Source organism: Centruroides vittatus, unplaced genomic scaffold, assembly GCF_030686945.1.
Source record: "Centruroides vittatus isolate TY-2023 unplaced genomic scaffold, ASM3068694v2 contig_884, whole genome shotgun sequence".
NCBI lineage: Eukaryota > Metazoa > Arthropoda > Arachnida > Scorpiones > Buthidae > Centruroides > Centruroides vittatus.
In genome coordinates, this window is record NW_027122576.1 from 1,903,059 (window position 1) to 1,920,820 (window position 17,762).

At 28.7% G+C, this 17,762-nt stretch overlaps 1 protein-coding gene across 1 annotated transcript in view; it reads right to left on the reverse strand.

Annotated features, from left to right (window-relative positions):
• LOC136983677 (uncharacterized) overlaps positions 1 to 470 on the reverse strand; it is a 37,958-nt gene extending 37,488 nt beyond the window's left edge. Inside the window, exon 1 of the mRNA XM_067280488.1 lies at positions 257 to 470. Coding sequence (XP_067136589.1) covers positions 257 to 368 — 112 coding nt within the window. The 5' untranslated portion in view covers positions 369 to 470. The remainder of the gene's footprint in view (positions 1 to 256) is intronic.
• Positions 471 to 17,762: the final 17,292 nt, after the last annotated feature.

Here is a 17,762-nt window from a genome sequence, read left to right on the forward strand (position 1 = left end):
TTACGTCATACAAATTAAAATTAGATTAATTATCTTAATGTAAAATCCAACTCGGCTGGTGTCTGAAGTGGTTTTTTTTTTCTTTTTTTTAAACGTATTTTTCTCCTATGCAAAGTTTATTTACAGTTTTAAAACATTTTATCAACGCTGAAACGTCATTAGTCGAGTAAGGGGGATAATTATGACTTTTTTTCGACGATTTACGCGTAAATTAATTGAATTTTCGCGAAAATAAGCGAGAAAAACTCAGACTTACCGAAGCTTGCTGTTACGTTGATCGAATCATCGTCTTCAATGGTAAACGATTGAATATTAGAAACTAGGACACAGATAAAGATTAACACAACGTACAAATGAATTAAATACATCGTTATTAATTCTAAAAAGACGTTATTAAGTTATTTAAACACGCCATTTTCGTCCAATGTTAACGCTCGATCGGTAGCACACGTCCGAATGGCAGCAGACGAAACAAGCGACTACTTTAGTTCGTACGATGAACGTTTGGAGGCGCTCTTCGATCGTGATTTTTCCAGTTTTTAATACATATGAGAGATTCCGCATCTGTTTTTCAGCATCGAGTTTCTTGTTTTCCTACCTTTTAACATTGTTTAAAAATTGTTCTTTTTTTTGCTTAGGAAATAACCGATATCGACGTTGATTTAATCTGTTTCCTCCGCTAATATTTATTTCATTTTTTAAATTTATTTTTTTCGCGTATTATATAAATTAAAACCCGATAGAAAAAAGTCGAAATCGCTTGAAAAAATTTTTTTTTAAATGTGACTAAATTAAACTTTAAAAAACTTATTTATTCATTTTACTATCTAGAATAAAATTATCGTGTTTTAAACTGTTTTTTAATTAGAAAAAATAATAATAATAAGGTTTTTTGGATAAATTTCTTCTAGTTTGCTGCTTTGTTAGAGTTTTATTCATTGTTTTACGTTAGAAAATCGATATTTTTTTAAAAAATTGAATAACATTTATAAGCATTTTTACACTTTTCAATAAGATTTTAAAGCAAAATTTTAAAAATTTTAACATTAAAATTTCATACTTTACAGTTTTCCACAGCTTAATTTTTATAACTATGAAAAAAATTAAAATAAAGACGTTATTATAATATTTAACATAAATATTATTCAAATGTTATTATGGATCAATAAAAATCGGAAAAAGCGTCAAATCGAAAAACGTTAAAACGGGGTATTTAAAAAAATGGAACCATTTTCGACCCCCGCACCTTATAATTCCCAAAATTAATTAATTAATTCAAGCATTTATAAACTTAATAAACATTACAAATTAATCCGCGACGATATTAAATGATTTATTATTAAGCTCTTTAGATTTTATAAATAATTAAAGAGTATTTAAGCAATTATATATATTATAAAATTAGCTGATAGATAGATATACACGATAAACAAGCCAAATTCAATCATCAAGGCTTCAGTTTAGTAGAATCAAACCGAACGGGCCGACAGACACACACACACGCTTCTCTTTTCATTAAAAGAAGTAGCCAATCGTAAAATTGATTTTATTTAAATCGAATTACGTAACTTTCTAAGCTTAAATTTATAAAAAATGGGGGGTTTTTTTAAAGTAAATTACAGTGATGTACTGTACAATACAGCGATAAGTATAGAGCTATATATAGAACAACCTTATATAATGTATAAGTGTGTGTGTATGTGTGTGTGTGTGTATATATATATATATATATATAAAGAGGGCATCGACACTTCACAAATTCCCATTTCCTCTTTAAATGATCTCATTTCAATTTCTTTTCAAACACATTTTGACATTTTGTCGTTCCATTTGGCTGCAAGGACAACTTTTGTACAGAATGGTACAAGCTTTCAGTATGATAATGATAGAGGAAGATCAGGATATCTCGAGTTGCGTTAAATGAGAATTTTAAGCAGTAGTAAACGACTGTTCATAAAAATAAACTCTCTTCTCTGTCCTTTTTTTTATTCTCTACTTACTTTCCTGTATTATATAACACGGGAAAAGTTTGGCCATCGGTCAAAAAGTCACCCCATAAATGCAAAAATCATAGAAAATTTCACGTTTTTGCGGGTCTTTATAACGTTGCGAGATGGGGGGTTTCTTCCCTGTATGTATGGCTGTTAGTGTGGATGGAGCATGATTATTTTCACCTAATTTGAAGCTTAATAACTCCTGTGCCTTTTGCTGAAAATTTCTGAAATTTTGAAGATTGTTTTGTGTCTTAGAGGGGAATTTTTGTAGAAATTTTCGGAAAAATCGGAATGTTATTTCGAGAGATGGCCCCATCTTCTTAATATCGCCCGAGACTTATAAAGGTAATGGTATCAGTTATCAGGGATGAAAACAAATAAAGAATGCCGGGAAAATCCGGCAACGACATTGCCACATTTTTTTTAAACTGTGTATGAGGTAGAAGTAACGATATTTTCTAAGCGAAACCTCACGCAAAGTATGGGTCAATCTCCCACATTATTTATCACGCATTTTTATAACATATATTTATACACACGCTTGAAGATTTATGTGGAATAGTCAGTAATATTTATATAGGCTATACAATTACTCTTTTTTTTTACTATAATTTCTGTAATTTTTATAGGAAAATCCAGTTAAATTTTACGTTTATTTTGGTTATAATTGTCTTTAAATATAAGAAAAATATATGCTTTGTTACTTGCGTATATTCGTATTTTGTGAAGTTTGCCTGGTTGTCTGGATGTTGTGATTTAACAGTAAATTTTTTGTAGTTTAAGCTGCAAATTTTTGGCATTCCTGTTGCTTGTAGAAAGAAGAGAAACACGTGATGTTCCCCTTCTTCCTACAAGCTACAGAACTAAATATAACTAGATTCTAATTTAGGATAAACTTTTAAAAGTCGTTTTCTATGACAAAATTTGGTCCTTGAATTTGAAATTTATCTCTTGGAGGCTCCTCCTTAGAGGCTTAAAGAGGAGATACGGACTTTACCCTGTGAATATTGTAATCATATAACTTGTAAACTTAACTAAATATTGTAAATACGCAACTTAAATCATTCGAATTCATCTCTTGTATTGTGTACAGTACATATTAAATTCTATGTAGAGTAAGAGTAGAAGAGATGCCTCCGAGGAATAGCTAAGTTTGTATTCTTCTACTTATTAATATTGAGATTCTCATGCAAGATTAATTCAGATTCTTATACTACAAGAATAAGACAAGAAAGATGAGAAGAATCACATATTCGTGTCTTTTGTCATCTTCTCCTTCTAACATTACTCCAATAAGATGCTAAAACGAGAAGAGGATGATAATGAGATTATTTTAAAACACGAGAAAAACGTGGTTAAGTTTTCTACTCTTTATTATCTTCCTTTAATAGCATCCTTTATAGAATATAATAGAAAATATGTCCCTTATTAATGTTTACGTCTCTCAATAGAGATCATATTTATGTTTAAGCCTCTCAACAGTGACCACATTTATGTTTACACCACACATTTATGTTTAAATTTTCAATAAAGACCATATATCTGTTTAAATCTCTGTAGAGGCACCATATTTACGTTTACACCTCTCAATAGGGACCACATTTATCCGAATTATAATTAATTATCCAAATTATTTGGACAATTTTTGACCCAAGAAACGAACATATCATTAATTCACGTTTCAATTTACCGAGTTAAATCGTCCATTAAACAGATAGCCATTTAATTGGCTACGAATTTACAAAAAATATTTTAATGTTAGCCAGTAATTTCTACAGAATTTTTTACACGAACGTCAAAACTGATTAAGAAGATAAGTAAATTTTTATAATTGTAAAATATTAGCGGTTAGAACGACCCTTTTTTTACATTCCTCTTCCTTTCTAATATACTATTTATCTTTATCAGTAGGAAACTAAAGTTACGAAACTCTCCTCTAACAGCAAGATAATTGGATTATCTTCGGTAGTTGTCTTTCTTCACGTGGAAAAAACTCCACCATTTTATGTTTTAACAAATAATTCTTTATATTAATATAAATTTTTAATATAAAAGTTTTTATTCCTTCCTCCTCCTCCTCCTCCTCCTCCTCCCAGTAAACAAATCCTTGGATAAGTTATGTATACAAATATATATATATATATAATTTTTGTTTATGGAGCGAGAGAGAAGAGGAGGAAAAGAGATTGGATGAAGCATTCAAGTTCGAGTCTACAGTTATATTTGGAAGGTTTTATTTTTATCCAGTGTGGTCTAAGATGGCTAAATGTATCACCAACAATACCGGGAGACATTTTTAAAGTGTTACAAAATTTATTTAGTCCCGCCAATCTTACCAAAAACTTCATACGACTCTTGGCCAGCATCCAACTAAAGTCAACAACCTTTCGACCTTGTTACAAAGAGTTAAAACAGTGAATATTGACGGAATTTCTGATTCTTAGTGCGACAGAAAATGAAAAAAAGAAAGAAAATAATAACGATAAAAAAATAAAATTCGCTACTCGGGATGACCCATTTTTATCTTCTTCTTCTTCCATTTTGTTAGCCGGTGGAGAATCATGCCAATTTCCAATTGTTCTCTATTATATCCGGTTTTTAAAATTATAAAGTTCACACTTTTTCTCTCTCCTTTCTTCTTCTTCTATTCAAAGTTTACTCGTAAATATTTATACAAGCTCGAATTTTTATATCGAAATTTTCATTATCAATTCGGTGTGCATTGGTTTTGAATACGAATGTTTTATTTTATTCGAATTCTACCTACAATACTTTTATTTAATTTTTCAATTCTGAGATTTTTATTCATCTTCCTCCTCCTCCTCCTCTTCTTTTTCTTTTCCATGTGGGTTATTCGGTTTCTCTCGATTCGGTGGCGAGATTTTTATTGTTATTCTCTTTTATTGTTTTGACTTTTATCTAGCTCAATGGCATCCGGCCCTATTTTTCTTCACATTTTTTTTCTTCCTTTTACTTCATTTTCCCTTTCTATGCCTATTATTTGGATTCATCTCGTCGTGCCCTTCCATTTTGTACGAGTTCCTGCCATTAACTTTCTATATTTTGCTGGGTATTCCCTGTTTTTCCATCCATTCACTGGATCATTCCCTATACTTTACTTGTTTTTTGATGATAATTTCGTGTTTTTTTCCTTCCTCTCTCAATAGCATCCAATTTCTTCTTTGATTCTATCATTCTCTGAGGATTATTTTGGATCTTTTCTCTGAACTATCGCAATTTTTTATACTGCTTCTGACAGTTTATTTTGTCTTTTTTAAACCATTTATTTTGCCTCTAAGGGTTGAGTAGCAACCATTTTAACCTTTATAGCACCATTCTATGCAGGTTATTTGGCCCTATTTATATTTTATAGCTCTATTTTGATTACTTTCTCGTGCCCACTGATTCCTTCCTTTCTAAATTCGACAATTTTGTTTGATTTATCTCCCCAAATTCCACTACTCTCACACATACAACTTTTCAATACGAAGAAAAAAACTACTTCGATTTTTTGGGAGGGGGAAAAAAATCTTATTTTCTTTAATTAAAATGCTGGAAATATTATTAAAATTCTATTGAATTACACTTAAAATAAATTGCATTCGATTGTTTACAACAATATATTTAATTGTGTTATCTCCTTCAAGCTTCATCAACAATATTGTCCTTACGAATTGTCCATCTTTTTCTTCTATTTTTATTGCTACATTTTTAGTGTCAACAGAGTTTACAACTTGTTTCAACAAAACACTTGCGAGCTACTCATTAGACTAGACACAAGCAAACTTTTCTGTTTGCTAAACTGATTGCTCCGAGCGAATCAAAAATTGTAACTGACGTCGACTTATTCTTTACATAAACAAACGCGTTAAAAATACAGAAAAAAATGCCAAAATATATTAGCAAAAATTCGTCAATTCCATTGTTATAACGTCGCGAATTTACGCTCTTCTACATCGATATCCCATATCAAGAAAGAGATGATCCTCTTCCTCTCCCTCTTCTCTCTTCTCTTTCAATTCGCTGGATCAACAAGATTATTTTCTCGATAATTTATTTTATCCAAACTTGGTAATGTTCGCTACAAATTTACAGATCGATATAATTCTTTACCGAAATTTCTTCCACTTTTCCTTTTCTTCACTCCGTTTCCCTTCCCCCTCTTTAAAGAGAGAAATAAATTAAACCTATAAACAAACATTAGTTTAATTTAAATTTTTTAACGTTAAGCTTGTAAATATTTATTAAAATATTCTCTTTAAAATCATTAATTATGTAAGTACGATTAAAAAATTACAAGATTTTACGTTATTCAAGTGATGATGATGATATGATGATGAGAGACTGATGATATAATAAATTTTAAAGGAATGTAAGATGATCGAATTTTAATGCATTATCCAATTTAAATAAAAAATAAAAGCTGGCAAGTGTTCTTGCTCGGCACTCGAAAAAGACAATAGCCTTATTTTTTGGGGTAGGGCCTAGATTTTAGAAATTTTTTAAAAGTTGTGTGTAGAATATTCGTTAAGTCCGACTCCGCTCCCTTTATCTCTCCCCTCGACTACATATTTTATTAATATTTTTTTAAAAAATTTAATAAATTATATAAATTTTTAAGTGCGCGTTATACACGAATTACTCGTAAATTATTCATTTTTTTTCCATCTGTTCGTCTCCTAGACCTCATCTTGTGAATTATTAACATCGTACAACGTTAAATTAATTCCAAAAAATTAAAATTTTTGTGAAATTTATACAAATTTCGGGCTAAAATTGTCTTTATAATAAGCAGAGTATAGAAAACTATAGCTTATATATTTTTAAATTTGAAAGATATTAATAAAAACAATTAAAATTAAAATGTAATAACATCAATCCCCCATACGTAGAAGTATTCTTGCCAAATTTTTAAAAATTTGGTCCACGAGGTCCTAAAATATAAAACAAAATACACGCATACAGGACTCTGTTCTCAATTTTTTTAAATATGTTTTTGAGATTAGAACGTCAAGAAATGCTACTTTATATAAGCTAAACAAATTTTTTTAAATTCTAAATACACGATTATTTAATAAATTAACATATTACTTAAGGAAAACGGGGAAAAATTCCGATTCAGATGCAAATTTTTAACTTTAAACAGCGATCGTTAAAGATTTAATAATGGAGATCTTATGATAATAAAATGACAAAGTGTAAGTGATAAGCCTCTATCACACATCTCTTTATATTTTTAATATTAAAAAAAAGAATAATGCTTGTAAAAGTAAAAGTAAAATGAAATAAAATATGATATAATTTTAACCAATCGAATTAAATATTTGTATATAAAATTCGTTTGCTATAAAGTAGTAAAAACGAAAGGGAATGCACTTAATTATGATAAATGATGCCGAGGATCATCTTAAGAGATTATCGAAGAAATTTTAAGCAGTTCTTATGTCTTTTCTCTTATAAATTTCTAAACGTGCGAGTATCAAATATCGAGCTGATACTTGCCGTTTGCATTTAGATTTAATTTTTTCCCTCCTCTCAATAAAATAATTTGACGTATTTAATAATAATTTCTTAATCTCTCTCTCTCTTTCTCTCTTTCTCTATATATATATTTATTTATTATATTATATTATATTAGAAATTAGCGGGTGCAATAACCGTGCAAGATTTAAATTCTTGTTTAAAAATTTTTTATTGCTTCCTTTCTCTTTAAAGTATTTTTAAGTGAGCATTATACGCGAATTTCTCTTAAATTATCCTTTTTTTCCCGCTTCTTTTCGTCTTCTACAGCTTATTTTCTAACTTATTAACACTATAAAGCGTTAAATTAAAGCAAAAACATAAATAAATTTGCGAAATTTGTATAAGTTTTGAGCTTATATTGCCATCTCAATTAACAAAATGTACAGATTAATTACATAAATTGCGTAAAGTTATAATTAATTTATATATATATATATATACACTTTAAAAAATTAAATAAATTATAGAAATTTTTAAGTGCGCATTATACACGAATTCCTCTTAAATTATTCACTTTTTTTCCATCCGTTCGTCTTCTAGACCTCATCTTGTAAATTATTAACAGCATACAACGTTAAATAAAGGCCAAAAGATTAAAATTTTCATGAAATTTATACAAATTCCCAGCTAAAAATCACTTTCGTAATGCTCAAACTAAGTACAGAAGCAGCTTACTTCGCAGTGTATATATATATATATATATTTAAAAATTTTTAAAAGATATTAATGAAGAAATAATTAATGAAGAATGATTAAAGAATTTACGAATTAAGAAAATTGGTCCAAAAGATCTAAAAGTTAATTAAATTTCCTTTCAAGGATTTATGCAAAATTCATTATTATTTAAAATCGCAGGATGTATTTACTGCATCATTGACAGCTCGGTGTAGTTTTGACGGTTTGTTCCGAGATAATAAAATTAATGAGCAGAGAGAGTAATCTAGAATAGCATGAGATGCGATATAACAAGGTTTGGTTAAGCAAATGGCAGGTTAGATTAATAATATACTCTATGTAAGTAAATATTTGCTATTCCATCGAGATCCTTACCTGAAATATGGATAATTTGCCATTGGAAAAGTGCTGTTATGCTATTTTTTCCCCTTCTCTAAATAATAAATTTCTTCTAAATTTTACTTTCTTCTGTGTTAAAAATGCATCACGCGAATATTTTAAGGCTGTAAATTGAAGACCTATAAATTTCCGCTGTCGTCTGTCTGTCTGTCCTTCCTTAATCTAAAGAACAGTGTTAGACAGATGAAATTCGAGAGAGAGATATAGAAAATATAAGAGCAGGAGAACCCGATTAACTACATACAAACTTCCGATCTACATGATTTTAATTCAAAAATTTTACCCAGAATGGAGTTACTTAGATGACCGGCATTACTCTGTTGTTATCGGGAAAAGTATGATGTACGGGGAAAGACATTAATTTGAGATCGAGAGCGTATATTTTAAATTAAATAAATTAATTAAAAATTGCAGCCCGGCACCGTGACGGTGTTACAATCATTTTTCTTTGCTTTTATTATGCAAAATTTTCTTTGTAAGAACATTATCGGGGGGAAGAATTATGCAGTTTTTGTTTTTACTCCCTGTTTATTACTATCTTTTATGGAGCGTTAATGATTCTATATATAACTTATAAAAATGTGCTGCATAAGTAAATAGCTTATTCTTTAAAAATAATATAAGAAATAAAAATATTCTATCGTTTTCTTGAATAAATCTACTTAAAATAAATATATTTAAATTGTTTTCTTAATGGTAATTTTTAGTTTTTCTTCATGACTTTCGAACATCCTGATGCTAATTTCTCGAGGATGATTGTACATTTTCTTCGAGGATCCTTATTCCTTAGGAATAGCCTTAAGGATTAAGGTAATTCGGCACAAAATGTAAACGTAATCCGATGCTGAATTTATTGTAGATGGCTGTAACTTTAACGTTTAAAGAAATTTAGCAAGGATTAACACGTGCTGGTGCTGGTGAAGGCTCTAAATTCTTTAATTCACCAATATGAAATTTTTTTTAGAGTATAAATTCCCTTATTTATCTTTAGTTAGAGGGAATGCTAATGTTTTTTTTTTCGGAATTTCTTCCAAAAATATTTATTTATTTTTTAAAAATTTAATGCAACTTTAATAGACTTTAAGCTATTTAAAAATAATATAAACTAAATAAACGTATAAAATCAAGAAAAATAATAATAATAAAAATATTTATGTATTCACTAAATTTCCCTGGCTAAAGAGCGCTATTATTGAACATTTATCTATATTCAACCTTAAATACAAGAAAAATATCCCTATAATTTAGGGAAATTAACTATTTATGAATTATTTAAAGATCTTATATATATATTTTAAAGTGATAAATATAAAAATATAACCAATAAAATCGAGTTAAAAATGTTTATTATCGTAATATAGTAAGTAAACAAGACTCGATTGATTGTATTGGTTATTAAATCCCTATTTTTAACCATCCATTTAAGGTAGAGAAAAGAAAATTATACTCCAGAGGCATCACCTATTCTCTCCTTCTCTCTTCAAACAACTTATCTGCAACTATGGCTCGGAGGTAAGATACCGCATTTGGCAATGTTGACAATTGCTCGCCTCATTCATCCTCTCCTCCTCTTCCACCCTCCATTTTCACGCCAGTAATTATTTCCCATGGCCCTTTTTTAAAAATAAATAAAACTGTAACTTTACATTTAACCGAACGGACATGTTTCTAGAAGCGTGAAACTTCGCAAAAATCCAATTCTTGGACACAAATTTATTTATTTATTTATCTTGTAACTTTTAAAAGAACAGCAATTGACAATTAATGTAGCGTGATGTTTATCGATGTTTTCCATTTAAATTTCGCAGAAGAGAAAGAGGGGGAGGGAAGAAAAATATAATTCATAAAGATGCCAAACTGCAGGTAATTGGATGGAGCTGCGCGTTATATACGAGTTTCACGTTGCGCCAAGTTGGGTGGAGTTTGGTAAATTATTGTAACTAAAATGAATAAAGCTAGAGACAAAAAAATAAATTCGTAAATCTAGATTTTTATCTCGATTAAATTATAAAAATATATATATATATTTTAAGAGATATATTTAGATTTTTTAAAAAGATAAGAAGGAGCCTCCTGTACAACTTTCGCCCCTATTATATTCAAATTTGATGTAGACCCGTACACTCGAAAGTAGATTGAAAAAAAAAACTCTTGATGGTGTTTACTTCCCCATCAACTATCCCGTTTAGGATATATCTGATATCAAATAGCTACTTTCAATCATACACAGATGCACTTTAGATATCATCTTTCAATAACCAACAGAATCCATCTCAATATTAATCAGCTCGTATGATATATATCTTCGAGTTTATCATATTTAGAGCTAAGAATATGTTTCGTTATAAATTCTAACATTTAAAAAAAAATGTTTTGTCTGATAAAAATTTTATAATTCAATTTTTGGAATTGCTTTTCTCGTACGATTCTCGTACAGATAAAAGAACTGGTCACTCCTATTCTTAGAATGTTATCAATGGTATTTTGTAAGAACCTCGTGATAAATTGCCTCCCGAAAACTTCGACAAAACAAAGTTAATGCTTTTATTTATTTATTTATTTATTTATTTTTAAGATTTTCTTATAAATAATTGATTATTTTACTTTATAAATATCGTACGTTTCCGTGTTTAAATATATTAAGCTCGAAATGTGTTGATACTTTGATGCTGAATTGCCTTAGTTTTTTAAGGGATGAGGATCCTTAGGTGTCTTGATATTACGATGCTAAATTTCCTTAATCCTTAACGAGACTCTCAAGGAACAGGAGAAGATCCTTAAGAAAACTCTCAAGGAATAGGAGGAGAAGTCCTTAAAGGAATTTATTTACATCTAGCATCAGTTAATATTGAATTTCTTTTATTTTTAAGAGAATCTTTAATGAAATCTAGAGACATCCTTGACAAATTTCTCCCTTCGTTCTCTCGATTATAATAAATAATTATCTATTCTAATCGCTTCAACGCATTAATTTATGCTGATAATCATCTCATTTATGACCTATCTATATTAGCTCCCAGGCATGAATTTTCATTAATGGTTTCTACGTAAGTTAGTTAACGTCTAAATACATATTTTGTTCAATTTTTTGTCTATTTTCTAAGCCCTCGAATGCCATAAAAGGCAAGAAAACAAGTCCAGCCAATGCATTTGAACACGTACACCTTCTGGTTGTAAAATTGTTTTGGAATGCTTCTGGCTCGAAATTGTTTCTGGGAGCTTCCCACTAATTTCAACTGTTCCACTTCGATGCTATTCTCTTGCCAATTCCTATTGGAATTCGCAAAATAAGATATTCATGGATAAAAGTCGCATTAAATTAAAAAGAGACACCATAAATTTAAGCTTTAAAATTTAAAAAAGAAGCAGGTATCGAAGTTTAATTCGCATCCTCTCTCCTCTCAGATTCATCATCTTCATCAGGCGCTTCTAAAAATTAAAAATAAGCAATACTAAAGAGCCTCTAAAATTACATACGTTATATATGTTAAACTTCGATTTAGCGCCACTGTTTTTCTGTCTTTGTAATCGGCTACGGCGCTAAACTGAAGGATATCGAGCAATAGGGATTAGATGCAGTAAAGAGGTCTACACAAATATTTGAGTTTGAAAGTCATATGCTTTAGTGATGATAATGTCATCCGAAATGTAATGTTTTACATTTAATAATTTACAGATGTTAAAACGTATTTTTATTTAATATTAATACGTTCACAAGTGGAGCTTTATAGTAACGCTACATCGAGGTTTGAGTGTGTATATGTGTACATCTGATGTGTAACTGTGTTATATATATACACACACCCTTCATTTGAGGCCTTTGGTCCTTCGAATCACATGTTTTAAAGTGCACTACGAAAGTTTATTAGAAAATATAGGTGCACTCTTCTTTACTCATGACCCAGCCAGAAAAGTGTATATACACCACTCAGTTCCATCCCAATGGGGACTTAGAGTCACATATAAAATGAGAGCCCTTCAAAGTGTGCCATGAAAGTGCACCAGAAAGCATGAACGTTCCTCTTTATTCATGACCCAGCTACACACCAATGGGGGCCTTACATCTTCTAAACTAATTATCTAACTTTGAGTCAATTACGACCTTTTCTAATATCCAGAAGCTCCTGACAACGTCGAATTATCAGCAAAAACAGATAACATACACACATTTTTAAATCGCATCTAAATGTAAATTTTAATTTTTTCCACGTTCAATTTAACAAGAAAAGTGCATTATATATTTTTTTATAAATTAAAATTATTACTTTATTGCCATTACAGAAACCAATATAAATTTTTATTAGACACTTCAAGTGCATTTTTCCAGAAGATTCACTGAAAATCTAATTCAGGTTATTTTTCTGAAGGAAGGAGGAAGAAGAGGAGAAGAGAAGAAAAAAAATGGAGTCAAGCTATAAACACTTGTTTCTACGAGATATTTTCAAAGAAATATTCCATTTTTTGACAGTTTCTCGATGATTTATTAAAATATTTAATGAATTTATCCACTTTATAAATCTAAAATAAATTTAACTTAATCCATAAACATCACTGTTGTAACAAATCATTACTGCTAAAGGTATCCTTCTCTACTCTTTTCTCTTTGTTAATGTAGATTTAAAAAAAATGCTTATTTTAAGTACTAAAAAGTTTTAATTTAGTTATAAAAATAATTTTAACCGATAAAATTTACAAAAAATTATAATATACCAAGAGAATTATTTTATGTTTTATTCATAACTTTCCAATAATTTAATAAAATTAGCAATGGAAATAAGATTATTATAATTTTTCTAAGATAATTTTTTCTGGATTTTATAAAAAAATTTTAAAAATAATAACACGTAAATTTGATAAATTAAACATTAAAATTTAAAAAAAATATATTTATAAATTAAATATTCTTATTTTTTTATCCTCTCAGAGAAAAGGCTCAGCTTTTACATTTAAAAAAATTATTTTTCCGGTTTAAAATTCTTATTTTTTTTCTCAAATAAAAGGCTTAATTTTTGCCTTATTTTTTATGATTTTTCTGATATAAAATTCCTATCACCTCTGTTAGAAAGCGATAGTTTTTAAACGTTTTAATATACTACAGGGTATTGATATTCTCCATTCACTCAACTACTCAAATTCTGGAAAATGTGAAGGAAAAATCGATTATTTTTATAAAATATCCTATACTCAGCTTAAAACCGTCTTATACAAAGCCGAAAATCGATTATTCTCTTCACTCTAATAATATATAAATCGGAAAATTCTGCGTATGTTTGTAAAATCGCAAGCACCAATCCTTCTTTCTTAAACCTGTGAAATCCTCAATAAATTCACGTTATTACTAAAACTAAACAGCACTTATCTACGCTACATAAATGTATAAATGTTTTAAAACAGCGAATTTTCTATCAAAATAATATATTAATAATCTATAAAATAATTCGTTAAATTTTTAAGGAACCGATCTACTTAAATCTCTAGAGACTCTTGTATATATATGTATTTATATTTTCTCTTCCTGATGGATGGATGGATGCAAATCCTACTAGAAATTTAACCATTTTTAAGTTTAGTGTGACTTATAAAGCGGTGCCTCCATCTAGTGTTACTCATTTCTAACATAAATTATAAATTTAAGATGAATGATCTTTCTATCTACTGACGGTGTATATAATTTGTCAAGAGATTTTACTGTCTCCTCATCTCGTGAGCTGAATAAATGGGAAGAGGAATGGCTTTATGCTTAGATAATTATTAATAAATTATTGTTAATTATGTGTAAATATTTCACACCGATTGGAAATTCTGTTATAAGTCATATTCTCTTATCAATGATGTTATAGATTTTTCCACACTTCTTTTTATTGTGGTGATAAAACATCCATTATTTTGTGTTTTATCGCTTTATAAATACCCTTGATGACTTTATATTATCTATAATATTAAATTTACCATCTTATTAAGACGATACGATTGATATTGTTTGGTTCACTTTACTGTTGTCGTAGTAAATTCCATAAAAATATACTGTACATAGACTTAAGTAAAATATGTTGTAGATAAGTTTGATCGATTATTATAGTTATATGAATATATTTATATATATAGCTACCTATAACAATCATTCTTCTATAGATTTTTATTTTCGATGCCTTAAAAAAATCTTTCTGAATCTTATTTTTATTCAGGGAAAAAAAAAGAGGAAGAAGAAAATTTGACATACGAAATGTGTTCAGAGAAAGATACTTCTTTCCAGTTTTGTTTCTTAAAAAATAAATCATGGTTTCAGGTATAATTTATCAAAGTCTCTCTGTTTTTGCATGAAGTGTGGACATCAAACTTCCAACGTATTTGATCATTTTTCGTCCATCTCCATCGCTCATGTCATCAATGCAGAATTGAACTAACGCCTGTAAAGGATACTTCACTGTCAAGCATCATTGACGAAAGGACAAGCCATTATTCAGGGGACGGCATCTAACATTTTAAAAAAATAATAATAAAAAATCATTTTTTTCCCTCCCAATAAAAGAAAAATAAATAAATAAGAATATTATATTTAAAATTAAATTTTAATTATAATTAATTAAAATTAATGGCAATAAAACATTTATTTTATAATTAAATTGGCTTTAAAGAGCTTTATTTTTTCTCGATTGCTTAAATTGCAAAAATAGAGTTAATAATTTAAATAGATTTTATAAAAATTTAATTAAAATCTTGCTTAAATATATGTAAATTAATTTTTAATTTAAGTAAAATGAACAATTTTAAGCTTAATAGTATAATTTTTAGAGAAAATTTCAACAAAACTAATCATTGAAATTATTTAAAATTATAAAAATAAAAATTAGATAAAATATTCAATTATTGCTAATTAATTAATTAATTAATAGAAAATTATTTAAATTTAATAAAATAATTAAAATACGAAACGTAAAAAAAACTTATACAAGTAAATAAGAAGTAATTAAACAAAGTTAATAATATTTTCTTTAATAATTTATTAATTTAATGTTTAATTTAAAATAATAATAAATGATTAAACTAAATTATACATTTTTACTGTTTAAAGTAAAAATGTAAGTATCAAAAAGAATTAATTAATAAAGAATAAAAGGATTATTGAACAATATTTAATATAATTTAAAATTAATCGTTATACTTAAATTTTTCGTTTAAAAAATGCATAATTACATTCTTAAAACGTAATTAATTAAATAATATTAAACTTTATTACTAAATTAATCTTTATATAGTTTATTTTATAAATTTTAAATAATTAATTTATCTTTTTATCGTACGGAGGAGAGAAGATATTCAAGATATTGTGCTGCATCTTCTCCATCCTTCTCTTCCTCCTCCTCTTTCTCCTTCTCCTCTTATTTTAAAAATTTGAAAGGATTTATAAGATTGCTTTGATCTTATTGATTTTCAAACCAAATTGCTTAGATTTCTGTAGTGTTTATAAACATATCACAAGGCGAAATCTTGTTAGCTATCATTTGATCCAAAATAGTTTCGAACGTAACATATATTTGAAGTTTTATCCTTTAGGAGATGGATAAATCCGCATCATTTCTCTTCTTATGTCATCCTTCGTGATATCAGAAAAGGCTCAATGTCGTCCATCATTATAAAACAAGATATTTCAGATATGATTAGAACACTTTAATGATCTCTAAACTCTAATTTAATTTCGTTTTAGATAATAAAATATTTAATTATTAGGATTAATTACCCGAGCTACTACTCTGAAGCCAGTGATGCTAGATGAAGCCATTCTTACCCAATTAAACCTCTATTTTGGGGGCTGTTTATTCATTGGGCTGCAATTCGAAAAGAAATTGTATAACTTAAATTCCAACTGTCCTCTGTTGTCTGTCTGTACTTCCTTAACCTCGACAGCGGTATAGATAGATGAAAGGGTAGGAGGCCTCGATTAACTAGATACGAACTTACAGGTCGTCTACATCGGAAGTCGCGTGATTTTAATTCCACAATTTTCCCTAGAATCGAGTTGCGGAGATGACTGGCATGACTGTTATTATCAGGTAAAGTATGATGTACAGGGGCAAGACACAACTAATTTGAGGTGAACAGCATATATTTTAAATTAAATAGATTAAGAATATGATTAAAAATTGCAGCTCGGCATTGTGACTACGTTACAATAGTTCTTGCTCGTTAAACATTTAAAATATTTTTGATTTTTTAAAAGGAGATTTGAATTATTATATTTGTGTATGCGTATATGCGTATAATTTTATTAAAATGTTAAAATATTCAGGATGTAGTCGGCGCGTGTAAGGAGCTGGAAAATGGTTTTTTTTTCTGTTGCAAAAAAACACACTCCTAATGTGATACAATCATCCAGAAGTGGAGCACGTCCAGCTGTTTATCACAGATAGGGTGATTTGGTTCAGCAAAGATGTTGGAACATCTGGATGAGCTTCCGTTATCTATCTGGGGACAGTGAAAGGATCATAACTTCCATTTAAGCGGAAAAAATGGAAAATCGAAAAAAAATGGATAAATTCGAATCGATTAGAAGTAAAAATTATCCATCCAAATGGTAAGAAATAAACTTATAAATATCCGCCTTATCTGATTCGTTTATTCGAATTCAAATCGAACAATAGGGGGAGGGGGTTTCTTCTTTTCTTTTTACGACTCGTAAAACTTTACCTCGTAATAACGAAACTGTGTTATATTGAGGAAACAGATCACGATTTCTTTAAAGAGACTCTAAAAGGTAAAAGTTTCTCTAACTGTTGTCGAGAGGATTTACTTAAATCCACTGATTTAAGAAGATTAAATAAATGATAGACAGATATATTCTGATTCGTAGTAATCTAGGTGTATATACAAAGATAATGAAGGAGCATTAATCTAAATAAAGAAGAAATTCTAATGACACGTACACCATTCTTAAATTTCTCATTTGAGATCGATTTTCTGCAATTCTCTTCACTAAAACTCATCTTCGTAACCATCTTTCTCTCAACGATGCCCATGGGATCCAATTGGCTTCACTAATAAACATTGACGTTTCTCAAAGGCAGAATTGTAAAGAATTTATTTGACGTTCTCTTCGGTTATCAAATTGCATCTGGACATTTTCTAAGCCGACATCATCTTTGTTTTTCTGCCCCATTTTCAACCGTTTATTAT